The sequence below is a fragment of the Miniopterus natalensis genome, chromosome 20, assembly GCF_054644295.1.
Source record: "Miniopterus natalensis isolate mMinNat1 chromosome 20, mMinNat1.hap1, whole genome shotgun sequence".
NCBI classification, from domain to species: Eukaryota; Metazoa; Chordata; class Mammalia; order Chiroptera; family Miniopteridae; genus Miniopterus; species Miniopterus natalensis.
The window spans coordinates 15,612,239-15,631,320 of record NC_142100.1 but is presented as its reverse complement, the minus strand read 5'-3'; the positions used below and the strand labels follow the sequence as shown (position 1 = coordinate 15,631,320).

Here is a 19,082-nt window from a genome sequence, read left to right as displayed (position 1 = left end):
TCTAACTGCCTACTACACCTGCACAGGCAGTCTTGTCAGGAGCAAAGATTAGGAATAAACCCTGGGTAAGGGGAGAGTAAGAGTTGGAATGAACAGAGGGGAGCCTGCCTGCCCAGAGGGCTAGAGCTGGAAGGGTCTGGGCAGAAGCTCAATATCCAACCTTTCAACATGTATTTTTGATGTGTGGTAACCATTGATCTTTCCCTTTAGGGTAGATTCTTTTAAAATCAGTGATGTTTAACCTTTCTAGGATCACAGACTCCTTTGGGATTCCCATAAAAACTATAGACCTTCTCCCCAGAAAAGGTGCACAGACACGCAAAACTCCTCAGAGTGTTGCAGAAGCATCACAGACCGCCAGCCAAATTACTCGGGGATATCTTGTAGGTGCAAGCTAAGGATCCGCTTTTAGACAAAAACTCTTTCTATATTCGTTTATAGAGCCGAACTATGTTGCCACTCGCAGCGCCCTGGCACGAACCAGAGACCAGCTGGCCCAGGAAGTGAGCGAGGCGGTGGCTTTGGGCCACAGAGTCTGGTCGCCGAGGAAAGGACCCGCAGGCAGGTGATGGCTGCCGCGGGGGGCGGGGGGCGTCCTCCTCAGCTTTTAGCGTCATCCGCCAGGCCCCCGCGCAAAGGGCGCGTTTACTGGTCTCCGAGCGCAGCACCTGCTCCCCGCCCACCTCATCCCGGCTTTCCCGGGTTTCCGGAGTGAGCCCCTCCCGGGCGGACGGCAGGCGCTGGGACCCGCGCGGGCAGAGGCTGCGCCGGGAGCCGGCGGGCTCCGCATTCATCGTTGTTACCCCGGAGCCTGGCACGGGTTGGGGCGCAGGCAGGGACGGTGGCCTGAAGCCGTCCCTTCCCGTCGCCCGCCCTCCAAGCTCTGGCCCCACAGGTGTTTCCAGCGCGCCTTCCAAGTGCCAGACCCTGAGCCGGGTGCTGGTGACGCTAGAGAGACGCCGGAGTCGAGTCCCTCCGGCCGAGCGCGAGCAGGACAGCAGCCAGCGGGCGCCGGCGGCACGGGGCTGCGGGCACCGCCGAGGGACCCGCGCACGCCGCCGCCTCGCGCGCGCGCTCGCGAAGCCCCCGGCCCCGCCCCCGCCTCCCGCTGCCCCCTCCCCCCGGCTCGGCCCGGCCGCGCTCCGGTCCGCTGGCTCTATGGGGAAAGCGGTCGCTCTGTGCCGAGGCGGGGGCTGCGGCGGCCGCTCCCGCGGGCTCTCGTCGCTGTTCACGGTCGTTCCCTGCCTGTCGTGCCACACGGCGGCGCCGAGCATGAGCGCTTCCACCCCCGGCTCCAGAGCGGAGCCGAAGCCGCCGCCGCCGCCAGTGCCCCAGCCCGAGTGGAAGCCGGTGTCAGAACAGGTGGCGGAGCCGGGGCCGAGATCGCAGCCTGAGTCCCAGAAGACGTCCTCGCCGAGGCCGAGGCACAAACAGGAATCGGAACTGCTGCCGGGGTTGGGGACGGAGGCAGGGCCCCGGCAAGGGACTGGCTCAAATGTAGGGGAAGGGCACTTCGCCAAGGCCTCGTCTGAGCCGCCGGCGCTGGGGCCAGTAGCGGGGAACATGCCCTTTACCAGACCCGAGTCAGGGCTGCAGCCAGTGTCCAAGACCCCACCTCTTCTGCGACCAGGACAGGTGAGGATGGGGGTTCCAATGTCAGGGACTGGCACTACCTCCAGCGCCCCAGTGGCCTTGCTGCCTCTGGACAGCTTCAAGGGCTGGCTCCTCAAGTGGACCAACTACCTGAAGGGCTACCAGCGCCGCTGGTTCGTGCTCAGCAACGGCCTGCTGTCTTACTACAGGTATGGAAGTGCCACCGTGGGCCATCTGAGTTTGGAGGGTGGTGATGCTGCAGTGATGGTGACAGAGGGCATCCGGGGTTGGAGGACACCACTACTAGCCTAGGGATATTTGGGAACATGCACTCTAGCAGAATGCTTTCAGCCAACCTCCCAGGGCTGTGGGCCCTGACTGCTGGCAGGGGAGCCCCCTGTGGACATGACCTCTGGCAAGCCAAGTGGGTTTAGGGTGTGAGCAGAGAGGTGACCTGAGGGAGTGAACTGGGGCCTCAGGGCCCTTCTGGTCTTGGTAGTTGTGGGACATGGGGCAGTTAGCTAGTCAGCCACCCAAAGTCCTTGGATTAAGGAGCTTCCTGGTTCAGGAGCTAAGATTATTATATTAGGGATTGAGGGGGACAGTAATCTTGTTTGGTCCTTGGGACCCATTCATGGTTCCCTCCTCAGTTGGTCACTCTATTTCCCACCTTTCCTGATGCCTGCTAGTTCCCAGGCCTTGGGCTGGATATAGCAGACTCCCAGATGTATGAGACACAGCCCCTGCCCTTCAGGAGCCCGTCTTGGCATTCTGTGGAGACTCAGGAAGCATCCTGCTTTGGCCTTTATTATTCCAGAAGCAGCATGGGATTCAAAATTGGTCAGTAGTGGGATAGCTAACACTGAAATGGTTGAAAAGAAAAAGATACTGAATGAAGGCTTTCTTTCCTTTCTTATTGGCTATTGTCTCGACATGTTTCCTGGAGATGGTTGGTTTAAACTTTGAGATCTCAGATTACTCTACATACCATTGGTTCTTAAACCTGAGTGAGCATCAGATTTCCCTGAAGAGCTTGTTGAAACACAAGGTGCTTCATCTCCCCCCCCCCCCCCCCCCCCACGTTTCCAATGCAGTGGATCTAGGAGGGGCCTGAGTTTTGGAATTTCTGACAAGTTCCAGGTGATGTTGCTCCTGACCATAGTCTGAGAAGCACTGCTCTATTTTCATTGCACACAGGAGGGCCCTGCCTTGCTGTTTGCTCACTTTACTCAGCCAGGCAGTGTTCCTTCAGGTCACCCACCATAGGGCTTATATGGTCTTGCCTAGCCTTCTTGGAACACAGCTTCTAGAGGATGGTTGAGTCTATGATGCCCTGAGAATTTGGGAACTCCACTGAACTTAAGTGATGGTTCCCACTCCAAAATGGAAATCATTGTCTTTAATTCCTGGCAGAGGAGAAAGCTGACATGTGTTTCTAATATTCCCTTCTCATGTGGCGTATTGGTGCCCCTCAGGCAGTCGGCTGTACTAATACACATCAATCAGAACATAGTGTTCTTGGAGTTAGGCAGCTGAGCAAAGAGAGATCCTTTCCCCTTTTGGAAAGATCACTCTCTAATTTTTTGTAAAAACTAGGTGAAGCCCGCTGTTTGGAGAAAATGTGGGTACATATTTCTTGTGCTCCTGCCCCCATTGCATCCACCAACCGGCCTCCCTGCAGAATAACCACCATCCCAAGTCCTAGTCACCATCCCCTTTCTTTCCTTTTTATTTACATCTACATGCAATTAAAAAAAAAAAAAATTATTTCAACCATCTTTAACTTTTTTTTAAATCCTCACTCAAGGATATTTTTTTCATTGCTTTTCAGAGAGAGTGGAAGGAAGAGAGAGAGGGCCGGGGACGAGCCTGTAACCTAGGTACTACGTGCCCTTAGCCGGAATTGAACCTGGGACCCTTCAGTCCACCAGTCGATGCTATAACCACTGATCCAAACCAGCTAGGGCATTTTATTTTTGGAAAGGGTATTTTACAGCATAAGATGTTTGGGGACTTATTTTGACAACTTTAAACAGTCCAGAATGTGAGTGTACCACTTTTAAGTTTTCTTCTTGATGGGTGACTACGAAATTTCTTGGACACTCTCTTGGGCGAATTTGCTGGGATGTAGACAATGTGAATGTTCGCCTTTCATAATGCCAAACTTTTCCAAAATACTTGTACCAATTTATACTCCCACCTGCAGTTAATAAGGGATTTTGTGGATCTATATCCTTTGCAAAACTTGATATTGTCAGCATTGACTTTGCCAATCAAATGGGTATACTGTGGCATCTCACAGTCTTGACCTGCATTTCAATTTGCATTATTTTTATCTTAACAGAAAATCATTAGGGGTTTGGATTAGACTTTCCTCATTAAGTGTGGCTTCCTGTGGTACTTCTGACCTGGATGTTGCTTGAGAAACTCATTTGATCACTTAAGCTTATTCTAAGGGAGAAGCTGGTCTTTAGTAATATTTATATTATCAGGAATAAAACATGCTTTTTGTAAATATTGCCACATATAGAAAGAATTTCTGGGAAGAATGGGTAATTGTTAGCAGGCTTTTACTTCTCAACAATGTGGTAGGAACATAAATACAAGAGACGAGCTGCTCATTCCATTGCTTGGCATTCTTAATCACCTGTCTATTTGGGTACCAACAAGGAGAATATGGTTTGGGGCTCAGCTTTCTTTTTCTTTTTTTTGGTTGTTAGTTGTCATTAAAAAAAAAAAATCATCCCCAGTTCTTATCTTAGAGGGAACATGTAGTTACATGAAATTGGGGGGAGGGGCGGATCATAAATGGTGTGGAATTTTCAAAAGTATTCCCTTCAGCAAGTCATTTTGGAGAGAGTGTGCCAGACATAAGCTTTATCCATATTAATGACAAAATGGATTCAGTTAAGCAAAATTTTGTTTTATTGTATACCAGTTGTCTATTTGGTGACATTATAAATGACATTTGTTTACCAGGAAATAATTTCAAACAGAAACATTTGTTTTAATTAATTGATTGTTGAGATTGATCTATAGATAAAAGCCATTTAGCAAGGTAGGCCTGAAAGTAATTTGTCTGGGTCTGTAAGAAAGAAGGCTGCAGGCAAACGAAAGTAAATTTTGGAAGTCTGGAAAACCACTGGACATTTGGTGAACTGGACCCCTGTGTTTTTTTTTTTGTTAATCCTCACCTGAGGATATTTTTTCCACTGATCTTTTTTTTTTTTTGTAGAGAGAGTGAAAGGGAGGGAGGGATAGAGAGAGAGAAGCATGATGTGAGAGAGAGAAACATTGATTGGTTGCCTCCCACACACACCCCTGACTAGGGCTAGGGACCAAACCTGCAACCCAGGTACGTGCCCTTGACTAGGAATCGAACCCATAACCCTTCGGTTTGCAGGCCAATGCTCTAACTGGATCCTTTCTGGGGTGTTGGCCAGGTAACAGAAGATGACACAACAAGATATCGTTGCCTCTAGGATGGATAATGTACTCATTCTTCTAGTGAGACTGGCTCTCAAAGGCAAACTCTCATGGAGACTGTGCACCAAAAGATAGTGTTTTCAATGTTAGTTTAGGTCAGCGGTGGGGAACTTCGGGCCTGCGCACCCTATACTGCCTGCAAAATCCTTTGGTCTGGTCCTGCCAAGGCAACTGCCAGTGGAACTCGAAATTCAATAAATCTGAGAGCTTTTTGCATAGCTAATTTTTAAGTTGATAATTTTGTATGGCCCACAAATGATGTTCTCAGTACCCAAATGGCCCTTAGCAGAAAAAAGGTTCCCCACCCCTGGTTTAGGTAACCCTTGAAGGATGGAGATAAAAAAGACTATCCAGTTGCAAAGTGTCCCTGAAAACTTGAAACTGGGAGTGCAAGTCTGCAGACTAGGCCGATGGGGCCTCCACCCTAAAAGGTGCCCTTATTATATTGGATTCAGCTTTAATTTGAAATATCATTCAGTGTTTTATACTGTGAGACTATTAGGAGGCTGAAAAGGAATGCACAGGTTGAAAATATGTAAACATTTGTTTGAAGTATATTTTCTTAGCATATAGCACAAGGGTGTTGCAAAGAGGTCATGAGTGGACTAGCAGCATGTTTTGGAGAAGCACAACGCACAACAATGTTCTTAGCAAGGTCTAGTGACACAAACTGTAATTTTCCCCATAAAACCTGCTCCTCCTAACTTCTCTCTTTCCATGAATAGCTGAAAACCTCTGAGTCATGCTTGCTGCCTCCTCCCTCCCTCATCCCACGTCAGATGGAATTGCCACACCCTGCCCGTCTCTTTCCTTGGTCTCTCCTCTCCGCTCCTAGTGCCGCATCTGTGGTTCAGGTCCGCCTTCTGCTTAACTGGTGTCCCAGCTTCCAGCTTCTGCTCTGGACAGTGCATCCTCTCTATTGTGCCTGCTCCCCACCGATGGCCCTGAATTCTCTTTCAGTAGTTCCATGCTCTGTGTTAGCTCCTCAGCTTGGATTTCTCCCATTTGAAATACCCGTAGTGGCCCTTGACTGATCCAAGAACCACTGGGAGTTTACAGGAAGTATATGTAGGCATCTCTGTAGACAGCTTTGTGCCAGTGGGACACCATGGCCAAGTTTGGTGGTATCTTTGTGTTCTGCATAGAGCCTAGCGTGGTGCTTTGCCACTGATTAGCGCTCGGTAGCTTGGTTAGTCTGAATGGATGAGTGAGTGAATGAAAGAGTTGCCTGTGAGTCTGTGGGATTTCAGAAAGCCAAGTATGTTAGTGCAACTTTGATTTTTCTTAATTTGTTTTCAATTACCAAAACTTGTTTGCTGAAATAAGTTGGAGATTGCTGGCTTAAGCCAGGAGTGCTGGAAAAGAGTTATGCAATGCAGATTATCTGGGTATTTCATGTTGACAGATTTGAATGTGTTGAAATAGCTTACTCTGTGAAGCAGTAACCTATATCTGTGGTTCTCATTTGTATTTAATAGGGTTGCAAGAGTCTGTGCATGTGGTCTGTATAGACCTAGCTCTTTAAAGTGGTTTCACGTGTGCCTGATGGTTTCCTTGCACATGTTAAGTATTAAAGACCCTGTGGGAGGAAAGCCATGGGTCAGAGGTGAGGCCTCCACCCTATGTTAGATCCAATCGGCTAATAGGCCCTCACATCTGTGGGGTTCTCTGCAGGTGTCAGAGTGATTTCTAGTTTGCAGTTTTGGTGAGGAGTGAAGGCTCTTCCTTATTTTTCTGTTAAATGGAGGAAGAAGTGGGAGCTCATGGGCAACACTGGGACTCAAACAGCCTTCTGATTCAGCCAAGGTGTCCACCCACCACACATCGTGGAGACTCCTTGCTGGGGTCCTCTGTCAAGGTCTCGCAGACTAACCCCAGGTTCAGTGACCACCAGGACTCCAGGACTCACCCATCAAGCTGTGCTCACAGCTGTGCTTTATGACAGCAAAGCACAATTAGCAAAGGAAGGGAGCCTGGGGTAAAGTCTGGGGAAACCAGGTGCTGGCTTCCAAGGGTCCTTTGCCAATGTAGTCACACAGGAGACACTAATTCCTCCAGCAACAAGTTGTGATAACACAGGTGAAATGATCGTTAGACTCAGTGCCCAGGTTTTCACTGGGGGCCGGTCACGTGGGCACCCTCTGGCACTTTGCCAAAGTTCAGACTTCCAGAAGGAAAGCAGGTGTTCAGCATAGACCACATTGTTTGTACTAGCAGTTTAGGTGCTGTCAGCCACCCTTCCCATTTAGGGAAGGGGTGTGCTCCCCAAATTCAGACCCCCAGACTCCAGCCAAGGGCCAAGCTTGGACACAGGCCTTTCAAAGGATGAGCAGTCTCAGGCCTGCTGGGTGAGTTCTTTTCTGCACAGGTCTGATGTTCCTCCTTGCAGATTTCAGTGATGTCGGTCAGGGATACCGGCTGACCTTCACTGTGGTTCAAGGAGAGTGAGTGTTTACACCTGGCTTTGAGTGGCAGAGTGGCTTCCTAGTTTCCTATCAGAGGAAGCACATGCCAGCCTTGCAGGGTGTCTAACACACCACAGGGTCGGCTGCTCCGTGTGCTGAGGGCCTTCTCTGTGGACCATGTAGTTGGCCCTTTATTACTTCTGAGATACTTTTCTGATCTCTACCTTCCCCAAAGCTTTCAGTAGCTCGGCTTTTGCATATGACTGGGGTACCCTTGCCACATGGACCTCTTTCATCTGCAAGTACTCTTGTGACTTCAGTGGAATGTCTGGTGTGAGTTCTCCAGCCTATACTGACCCTGGCACCTTCTTTAGGGAGGGTCTGTTAATCCAAGATTGGGACATGATGAGCAGTCTGGAACATTGTGAGAATACACTAGCTTTGGTTGGATCATTTATTGAGGACCAACAGTGTACAAAACAGTATGGGAGACAGACATGCATATCACTGCTTGGGAGAGGAGGCATCCATCCTGGCCACTCAGTAAGAGGCCAGCAGGTTCGGGCGAAGTGCTGTCGGGGAGCTCCCAGGGATCTGGGTGTTCAAGCCTCCTGTAGCCTTCGGGGATGTAGTTGGCAAACTACATCAATAAAGAAAGACCTGTGAAAAGGGTGTGAGGTTCCTTAAACCAAGATCAGTATCTGCTTATTTCAAGGGGAAATGGAGGAAATGGGACTGCTTTCCTGGACAACTACAGAGACTGACATGTGGGGAGGAGGAGATGGTAGGAAACACTCTGAACAGAATTGAAATTGGCAGCTTGATGTGTGGTGAATCATATACCAGGTGTCGCCACGCAGAGATGTGGCTTTAATCCTACACGCGAGGCAAACTGTCACTGAGTTTTGAGGTCATGCTGGGTGCTATATGCTTTTTTCTTTTAAGTGCGGCTTTTTCCTGAGTCTGTTTCCATTTTTAAGAGGTTTCAGAGTTCTGATCACTTAGCTTCACTCCTCTTGACACCTCATCACATGCTCAGCCACAGCCCTGTGCATTTAATGCTGATTTAACAGTCTTGACTCACACCATTTAATCTGCGTTGCTGGGCCATTGCCTAAACCAAGAAGAGGGCAGATGGTGTTACTGAGCTTGCATAGGGAACTGCTAGATAGTGTTGTCCTTTGAAGCAGCAGTAGGTGTTGTCTTCCTAAAATGTGGTGTGTGGCTTCCCTGGGCTCACCGCTCTCTGCCCTTTCTGGTCAGGCCCCTCCTCTCATCTGCCCTGTCTCTCCCCTTCCCCTGGCCTCGGTCCTTCTTCCTCCCAGCTCAGCGTATTCCTCCTCTGCAAACCACATGCCTTTCATTCTTTCCTCTAGATCTCTGCATCTGCTGTCCCCTCACCCAGGAGGACCCCTTCTCATTGCGGCAGACATCCAGCAGGGCAGTCTTAATTCCAGGTCATCTCAGCATTGACCTGCCTAGATTCCCCTGCACTGAGCCGGGCTGGTGGAACCATCCTTCCTCTGACACTCTTGTGTGTTATGTTATTTGGGCATGCACTCTTGTTAGCTGGGATGGTTGGGGAGCCTTTCCTCACTGTTGCTTCCCCACCTGTTACCTTTATACAGGACACTCCCTTGCCTGGCTCACCTCTCTTCAGGATTGGCTCTGCAAGTGACCATGCAGTAGGACTGCTGGCTCTGGAGGCTTCACAAGAAGCTAGTTTTGTTCCTTTGTGATCAGATGCTTGTCAGACACTCAAAGAGCTGGCAAGGTCAGCTGCCCATGTACACTAGGTTTATCAGTTATCTATTGCTCTGTAACTTTTGAGGCTTAAAAACGATTTTATTATCGCTCATAGGTTCTGTTGGTTGGAAATTCAGAAAGGGGTTGACTCGACAGTTCTGGCTCTGGCCCTCTCATGGGGTTACAGTCAGATTGGTGGCTGGTAGTGGAATGGCGGAGGCTGGACCATCTGGAGGCTGACTGAACATCTCTCTTTCTCCATAGAGTCTCAGGGCTTCTCCCTGTGCTCTGTGCACATGGGCTGTGCACATGGGCTTCCTTCTTGCATGGTGGCTTCAGAGCAGCTCTAGTGGCTGGCTTTCCTCAGAGTGAGCATCTCAGGAGAGTAAGGTGGATGTGCACGGACCAGAACTGACCCAGAGAGAGAGATTTGATAGAGTAAAAATTAATTTTATTGGCAAAATGGGTCATAGGTATATATTAAAAGGGGGCACATACTGTTTGGTTCCCTCTTTCTCTCTGACAAGCTTTCCACTTAATCTTAGGAACAACCATTAATGTCACTGGATGGTGCATGGTATTCTGATATTTTGATGGAGCCACGAAAAGGATCTGATGAATTTTCAATGAGGAATGTTGGTGGGGAGAGGTGTCGTTACCCTGTTATCCCACCTTCAGTATGTGAAATCAGCATACTGGGGGAGGGCTGGGTCACATCCTTGGGTTTGTTCCACTGCTGTGTAGCACCCATGCATTGGTTCACTCAGCCGGTCCATCGCCTCTGAGCTTTCACCATTTGTCAGTTCTGAGCTGGGCAGGGAACATGTGTTCTAGCTCGCAAGCAGCAAATATAATTACCAAGTAAAGCAAAACATATTTTCTAGTTGGATACGCCAGTATTCTCCATGGAAGGAGCCCTGTGCTGGTGGCAAAGAAACCCATTTTCAGCTCCGGCTTTGTTATTTACCAGTTTTGTGGACCGGGACACATGATTTACCTTCTCTTGGTCTCTTCCCCTCCCTCCCTCCTACAGGTGCCTGACATATAGGATATGTTCGATAAATATTTGCTAAATAAACCAATGTCTGTTTGCTCACTTCATGGGCCCTTGTGAGGACCAAAAGAGTCTGTTTGTGACAGACTCTTATACAAAGTGAAGTATGACCTAGATGTAAGTTGTATTGCTAGGTGTGCTGTGCTTTATAAGTTACTGTATCGTTCTTCATCTGTGTAAAAAATGTAGTAACATGAATTTCAGTGCCCGAATGGCTCCCAAGCCTCTTTTTATATTTTTATTTTTAAACTTACATTAGAAAAATCCTTCCTGTATAGTTTATAGTGACATTTATTTAACATTTCTCAAGGGAAACTTTAAGTGGCAAAGAATGAGGGCAGAAGCAAAATAAAACGGTGTCAGGTCTCATAGTGACAGCCCCCTCTCTGGGAGCAAACACTGCGGAGAGCGCATGCTTCTGTTTGACAGGCCACCTTGGATGTTGAGCGTTTTCTGAATGCTGCCATCCAACCAACTTTGAGGACTTTTGAGAGTACAGATAAAACCTGGGGGACAGATCCATGCAGCCTGGTGGGTAAGAGGCAAGGCTGAGGGTGGGTGGGTGGTTCTGGCTCTAGTAGCCTGGTCCCCTTTGGGACCTCCAGTGAGCTGCCTACATCTCCTAGCCTCAGCAACAGGGATGTCACCTTCCTACCTTTCTTATCACATCTTAAATGGTTAATCCCTGTGAGACACTTCTAAGGTAAGCTGCCAGGATATAGCAGTTAGAATGAATAAACTGAGCTTCCTTACTTAGTGGGTCTAAGTAAGGATCCTTCTGGGTGAAGGATCCTAGCAGCATCCCTATGGCCTGAGAGGCAGAAGAACTGAAAACTGCTGCTTCTCCTGCCTGTGTCTCTTGTAAGATCTCCTTCAGTGCCCCCCCGCCTTCCGACATCCCTTCCTTCTGTAGCCACTGCCTGTGTGTACCGGTAGGCTCTTAGTCGAGAACCACAGAAAACCAGCTCTGGATGTTTTAAACAAAAAAAAACACACATGCTTGTTAGGAGCTCACAGGATCCCTGAGAAGGCAAGAGGATGGACCTTTCAGGAGAGGTGAGAACAAGGCAGGCTGGGGAACCAGATCCGTGACTAACGTCAGGTTACAGAACCATTCTGGAGAAGACACTGCCCCCCAGGCACCACTACCTCTGCTGCCCCTGGGAACCAGCCATTGCTGCTGCCACCACTTCCAGGGAAGATTTCTCCCCATCCCAGTTCTTTTTAGATATAAACTTTTAATGAACTACAATATTCACAGGGAAAAGTACGCAAGTAAGGGCACAGCTCAGGGAGCGTTCACAAAATGAAAACACCAAATAACCACCACCTCCGCTGAAGAAATAAGACATGACTAGCCCCCCAGGAACCCCTTCTAGTTACTGTTCCCCCAAGGGTAATTGCTGTCTTGGCTTCTCACCCAGAGCTTAGTTTGCCGGCCACTGTACTTTCTATAAGTGGAATCACACAATACATTCTCTTTGTGTCTGGTTTCTGCTCAACAATGTACTTGTGAGCTTCTAACAAGTTGTTATATGTAGTTCTAATGCATTTATTCTCATTGCTGTATAATAGCCCAACATTTGGAAACCACCAAATGGATAAACTGCCTTGCGTTTAGCCACTCTAGTGTAGACAGACATGTGGGTTGTTTTCAGTGTTTGGCTGTCAGGGAGAGTGCTGCAGAGCAGACATTGCATACATGTCTCCTGGTAGCCAGGTGTACACATCTTGGATGGGAAGTTGGTAGGAGTGGAATTGCTGGATCATGGGGCATATCTGTGTTTATTAACAACTGATAAGGTTGGGCACTTTTTCATATGTTCATAAGCCATCTGGATATCATCTTTTGTGAAGTGCCTGTTCAAGTCTTTTGCCCATTTTAAAATTGTGTTGTTAGTTTCTTTCTTACTGATTTTAGGAGTCCTTTGTCTTTTCTTGATATAAGTTCTTTGTTGGGTATATTTATTGTGACTACCTCTCCCAGTCTGTGGTTTGTATTTTCCCAGCACACCTTTTGCATCTCTATACCCAGATTTAAAAACCTCTGCAAGTGCGTGGGATTGGCCTGTGTGTGCCCTGGTTGCCAGGGATCCCCAACAGCAAACATCAAACCTTGTTTGCAGTCACAGGTGTCCATTCCAGGGTGATGTAGCCTCTGGGGAGGTGCCTTGGCCAGGACTCAGCTGCACACAGCAGAACTGACGCTGGCTAGTGTTAGCAGAAAGGCTGTGCTGTCAGGGTGAGGCAGCTTCCTACCCCCTGGTGTCACCAGCAAAGGGGTTCTTTCCCCTCCCCAAAGATAGAAATCAAGAGAGGAAGTGAAACAGATTCAAAAGGAGTTTTACTGAAAACGATGGAGGGAAAAGAGGAAGGGAGGGAGTTTCATGCATCACATAAACCGAGGGAGCACACACTAACCGAGAGTATGGCTCCCTAAACTGCTGCAGGGGTCTGGCTTATATAGCACTAAGTTTCTTCACGCAGGTGTAGAGTAGATTTCTTTGTAACCAGCAGAGGGTCAACAGTCCCTTGTTATAAGGTAGCATGTGTTGGCTCAGCCATTGCCTTCACTGTGAAGCTAGAGGAGAATGGTGGCGTCATGGCTCTGTGACTCTCAGTTCCCACGTCACTCCCGGCAGGGGATGCCTCCAAGTCCACCTCGGGAGTTCTGGGTCTCTCGTCTCAGTTTTGGTGGCAGGTTCCTACCCCGCTCCATCTCTGTGGTTCTGAGACTCAGGAAAAAGCCTGCGGTGACGTTAGAGGTCTGCGCTGCCTAGCAGGACCCTGGGCAGTCACCCTTTTCCATTTCTTGGTGTCTTCAGAGGCTCAGACTATAGCACGCATGCCCTGCACATGGCACCAGAGGCCCTCCTCCCTCTGCCACTCTGAGAGCCCCTCAACCAAGTCTCTTAGCAGTCAGTCCCAAGAGGCATCATCTCCCAGCTCTGACTTCAGGGCCTCTCCCAGCTCCAGGGGTCTGAGACTCTGAGAATTTGCCCCAAGGCTTTCTTCAGTCTGGAGCTTTTGAGTTTGGGAGCCTCAACCCATACCTTCTCTTGCATCCTACAGAAATCAGGGTGAAATGGCCCACACCTGTCGTGGCACCATCAACCTGTCCACCGCGCACTTTGAAACGGAGGATGCTTGCGGTATCCTGCTGACCTGTGGGGCAAGGACCTACCACTTAAAGGCCAGCTCGGAGGTGGAGCGGCAGCAGTGGATCACCGCCCTGGAGCTGGCCAAGGCCAAGGCTGTTCGCATGATGAACAGCCACTCAGGTAGCGAGTGCTTGGCGCAGTGGGTGTCTGCAATGTGGTAGGTCTGGAGAGAGTGGGATTTGAAAGCATTTGGGGGGATTGTGGTGACCCAGTCTACTCCAGCCCAGCCCTGGAAGGTTGAGGTGTGTGTTGGCGCTTCCCACTTAGCTCCGTGCGTTCTCAGCCGTGAGATGCTTATGTTGTTGGGGTGGCTGGCAGTTCTAAGGATGGAAATACTTGTGGTGGGCGAGGCTTGTGCCCCTTCTTTGGAAGAGTCCGGTCCCTACCTTGAGGAGACCCTTCAGATGCTGCGATGGGTCAGCTCCAGAAGCAGCAGCCAGGAGTGGGAGTCCAGGATCGTGCCCCTGTGTCTCAGGCCAGACTTTCTCCCAGGTTCCGTTGTGGAGGCTGAAAACCGTTTAGCCAGAGCTGCTGCCTTTGCCAAGCTGGGTGGCCAGCTCAGATATCCTGAGCAAGACATTTTATTTTTTACTTTAATTTATTTAAAAAAATACATATCTTTATATGATTCATAAACCAGTGGCTTCAAAAGGATATGCAGTGAATTCTACCCTTGACTCAGTCCCCAGACACCCACCCTGCCTCCTACCCAGAGGCAACCAGAGCTACCAGTCTTGTGTCTTTACATATGTATTTAAATATGTATTTATGTTTTAAAATAAGTGCAGTCTTCCGCTTTGCTTTTTTCCCATTTAGCAATATATCTTGGAATTTTTCCCTGTCAGTACCTAAAATACAACAGTACAGGATTTCATTACATGGATATACTATAGTTTATTTAGCCTAGAGCCTATTGATGATCACTGTCTCGAGATGACCTACCTCCAACAATATGTATTTCCCTCAGATGTGGTGCAGCAACCCCGAGGGCTGTGTCTCTTGGAAGGCAGCCGCCATCCCCTCCTGCTGGGGACATACCACCGGTAGATTCAGAGGGATGGGCCATGGTCATCCTGTGGGGTGTGTCAGCAACTCCTGATGGAGTGTCCTTATTAGTCAGGAGTCTGTGTGCTGGGACACTGGCCCTTCCTTCCTCTGCCGGTCGTACCCCAACTCTGAGCCCTCTGCGGAGCCTGGCAGCACTCCTGGAGTCCACCCCTAAGCTGCAGCCATCCAACTCTGCTCCCTTTGGTAGTGACTATCCCCTTGGGCACCTGAAGTTTGGCCTTTTGAGGTTTTCTAGCTTTATATTTGTGGCCTTAACTTGTCAGTTGCCTAAAATGGGTAGAAGGAAGGAACACCTCATTTCCAGGCCACAATTTTTATTATATAAGAAAATTACCCCTGGTAGACCTCTGCACCGTATACGTTCTTGTACATTAAACTTTCAGAGGGAATGAATGTCATCCATTCAACTCAAACTTCATAAACAAGGCATGGCAGCTCCCACAGAGGTTAAAGTGGCTTTCAGGTGAATTAGTCCAGTGTGAGGTAGGAAGCTGTCACTGCTGGCGTTGGGGGAGGGAAGGACACCAGGGAAGGCTGCTGTAGGAGGTGAGACCTGAGTTGGGCTTTGAGGGATGGAGGTGAGTTTGAAACATGGAGATGGACTGAGGAGGGCAGGAAGAAGTAAGATTGTCCAGGGAATGGGAATGGCTGGAGCAAAGGACCAGAAGTGTTCAGGGACGATGGGCATCCTCTGGGGCCCAGAGCATTGAGTGCAGTCAGGCTGCAATGTCTCTCAGCCCAGAGTCACCAGGGGAGGCTAGAGACCAGCCTGGTTGGGGAGGCCACCTTGCTTCCTCTCCCTCAAGGCTGGGGGGGGGGGGGGGTCCACTTGAACTGAGAGCAATAGAAGGCATGGGCCCTAGGGTTGGGGTCCACCCTGATGGCATACTCTGACCCTTGCCCCTTACTGACCCAAGGCCACATGACTTACTTCTCTGTTCTGTTTCCTGGCCTTGTGGCTGCTGTGCAATAGGCAGCCTGGCCCTAAGGCCGATTGTGCTTTCTGAAGATGCCTTAAGCGATGAGGTCAAAGGTCCAAGACCCCACGGGACCAGTTCCCGCCCAGGCTGGCTGTCCTGGTGGTTTGGAAAGGCCTGGAGTCTGCAGGCACTGTGAGCACCTGGGCCACCGCCCCCATGGGGCTGTTGTCCTCTGTGTCCACATCACGGTGATGGCTAGCGGAGCCTCTCATGAATGCTCTGCTTATTTGGACAACTACCGTGTTTTTGCTGGTTGGTTTTAAGTTGAGTTTTCTTTTTTATCATCCTCACTGTTTCTTAGGAAGACATGAACCCACAAGTCCCTGCTATTTTAGCTACTGTGCTCTGTTCCTCCATAGCGCCAGAGGGGTCCTCCCTCCCTAACCTTCCTGTGTCCCTCACCTCACTCCACCCTGGTGTGTGGCAAGGCCATCTCCCCTCATGCCTTCTCTGGGGACACTCTCATGGCCTCAGGGAAGCCTGTCTCCTGAGTGTGCCTGACTCCTCCATCTGGAGCTGCTCTGTGGGGCTTGGGCTGCTCACCTCTGACCTCCTGCCACTGTGCTGAGGCTGCGGGTACCTGGCCAGCTCCCAGCTGCCAGTTCTGGGTTGGCTTTGGCCATCTCCTAGGGCTGCCCACGCCCCACCTCGAAGCCTCCCATTGACTTATTGCCATTTGCCGCCGCATCTTCCTGTCTCCATTGCTGATTGTCCTTACATCAGTCTTCCAGCTCATAAAGACCCTCATCCCTTGAGCCCTCTCTTATTCCTGTCTACCCACCCTTCCTGCTGGGCAGCCCCACTGTGGGTCCCCCGTGCAGCTTGTCAGTACCTGTGCCCTTCTTGGCCTCTTGCCTTTAGTAGCACATCCACCTGCCAATCCCCAAGCCGGAATCAGCCCACTTGTACCCTCCTGTGGGCCCCTGCCCAGCTGTGGTAGAGCGCCAGAGACAATATCTACACCAGCATAGGCTATGGCCACTGCACAGTCATGCTTTCCACCCCACCCAGCATGCCAGGCCTGGGGAGTCTGGGAGCAGCGAGTACATGGAGCTGTGGGGTGGCTGATGGCTGGGGCCTCAGGTGATGTCCTGGGCAGCTGATCAGGGGACCTTTCTGCTGGACTGGCGATGGGCAGGGCCCAATGTTACCAAAGAGACTGGAGCTCACAGGGGGTCCACACAGCTTTTCATGACAGTTCTTTCTTATTTGTGAATTCACAAGCCCTTTCTTGTGTGTTATTAGAGAAATGCATGTGAGGTAGGGTGTGGAGTTTTCTGATATTCTGATGAGCAATCAGGACTGGATGGTTTGCTATTTAAGTAGCTTCTGAAGTGTGAGATTTGATTTTGGAAAGCTTTATTTGGTGTCCACAGCTGCCATCTGGTGGCTGAATCAACGCCCTCTGAAGGCATACTGGGCCTGGTAGGGCTGGCTCACATAGGTGTTTGCTCCCTCACCTATCTTTTTAAGGTTCCTGTGGGATTATCAGGATGGGGCACCTTTGGTAAGAAGAATGCAGACAGGAGAATGAGCTTCCATTTAGGCAGCCCCCGCCCTCTGAGAAGGGCAAGGGACCAAGGCCCAAGGTTGTGCCCACCTCCAGCATTTTCCTCCCATGTCACACATTCATTCAAACCTGGGAATCTTGGTGACTCTGCGGGATTGCTCCCTACCCATCTCAGCCCTTAGGTCCACCAGGGTCCTTGGGCATGGAACTTGTCCTAAACCCTGGGCCTTGTCCCCTGGTCGGCATGCCCATGAATCTTCAACTGTGCCTTGACACAGAGTATCTGGCCCCATATATTCTGACCTTACCAGGCCCTAGCGCCCCCCTCTGGGGCTCTCATCCAGTAATCTGAATATCAGAGGCTGGCCCTTTTGTGGCCATCCCAGCAGTGGCCCTCCCAGGACCCTCTAGACCTCTCTGGCTGCTCCTCCAGCAGCTGCCTTCTTTCTTACCCTTCTTTGCTTGGCCTGGCTCAACCCCTTGTGCACGGTAGCATACAAGTTACCATGAGCAAGGCCTTCCCAGAGCCTCAGATTCCCCATTTGTCACTCCACTGGAGGCTTTGGTTATGTACCTCTCAGTGTCCTTCCAGTTCAAAGATTTCTAGGTCAGTGGGAGCTGGCCTGCCTGTGTTCAAACCATGGCTCCCTGACTGTGTGACCTTGGGTAAGTTGCTTGCTGTCTTTTGGCTCTTTCCTTTATAAAACAGGCTTAATAATAGAACCAACTCTTAGAGATGCTATGAAGATTAACCTAGATAATGCAGAAAAAGAACTTAGCACATGACTTGACATTTGCTCAAAAAAGTTAGCTGTAGTTATTGATAATGGCAGTTTAAAAAGAACACAGGTTTCCAGGTTCCCTTGCCCTCATAAATCTGAATGAATGAGAGCAGCATTGGGGGTCACCTGCATTTAAGAAAAAAATCTCCCTGGGTATGATTGCCAGATTTAGTAAATAAAATAAAGGTCACCCAGTTAAATTTGAACTTCAAATTCACAACAAATAATGTTTTTGTATAAATGTGTCCCATGCAAATAGTTGGGACATACTTATACTAAAATTTATTTATTGTGTATCTGAAATTCAGATGTAAACGGTGTCCTGCATCTCATCTCCCTGCATTTAACTATATCCTGAGGGGTCTCGACCACCACCTCACTTGAGGGCTCTTCTCCTGACTCCAGGTGGGGTCCAAAATTGAACTTCCCAGTCAGAAAACGGCGTATCCTTTCAATTGACACACGGGGGAGCTAGAGGATGGTTCATTTGCTCTCTTTGCTCCTGAATTGATGTCTAAGGAAGCACCAGCAGGTTGGCTAACTAGCTAGCTACATACCTCTCAGTACTTGAGAATTATTTTCAGATCTTCAGGTTAGCTTCCCAGCGGGGTGCTGGGGGTTGTAAAACTGAAATACAGAGCTGACCACCTCTCTGTCTTGAGCCTTACTTCAAGGGGTAATCTAGCCCCTCAGGGGTTCTTTCTCTCCTGCCTGCTGCCCCATGCTGGCCTGCCCCCACATTGATGTCATAGCCCTGTTCTGACATCACAGTCCAGTGCTTGGAATGTTCCCAGGCAGCCCAGATTCTGCCCTTAGAGCAATCAAGGCTCATATCTGTGCAGGGGGTGAGCGGGGCTTGGGGGGCTGGCTAATGGCCCTGGGGGCTGACCCTAAAATATATCTGGGCCATCTTATTGCTCCAAAATGAAAATCCTCTAAAAGGTAGGACTTCAAAGGCTTTCCTCCTGTCCCTGTTGGTCGTGGTCCCCCAAGGTGAAAATAAATTCCTGGGGAGCGTGGAGTTGTTCTGGCTCTGTAAACAGCTCCCAGAAAACCTGCTGCTTTTGTGCATTGCTATGCAGGTGGCCCAAAGAAATGGTGGTCTCCTTGATCCATTCAACATCCTCCCCTTCCCTTTTGAAGGAATGGCTTCCCAAAATGCAGGGTTTCTTACTTGTTGGGGGGAATTGCTCCCTAGTCCTTGGAAAATGCCCGCAAGTACTGAGCTATGGTGAGTTCTTCTGTGGCCACCTCCTTACTCTCTGGGCAGGGACACGGGTACATACTCTTCTTAGGA

General features: G+C 49.7%; 1 protein-coding gene across 1 annotated transcript in view; it reads left to right on the top strand.

Moving 5' to 3' along the window:
• The first annotated feature begins 1,158 nt into the window (after window positions 1–1,158).
• OSBP2 (oxysterol binding protein 2) overlaps window positions 1,159–19,082 on the top strand; it is a 93,199-nt gene continuing 75,275 nt past the window's right edge. Inside the window, exons 1-2 of the mRNA XM_087828728.1 lie at window positions 1,159–1,802; window positions 13,357–13,565. Of these exons, the coding sequence (XP_087684854.1) occupies window positions 1,159–1,802; window positions 13,357–13,565 (853 nt within the window). The remainder of the gene's footprint in view (window positions 1,803–13,356; window positions 13,566–19,082) is intronic.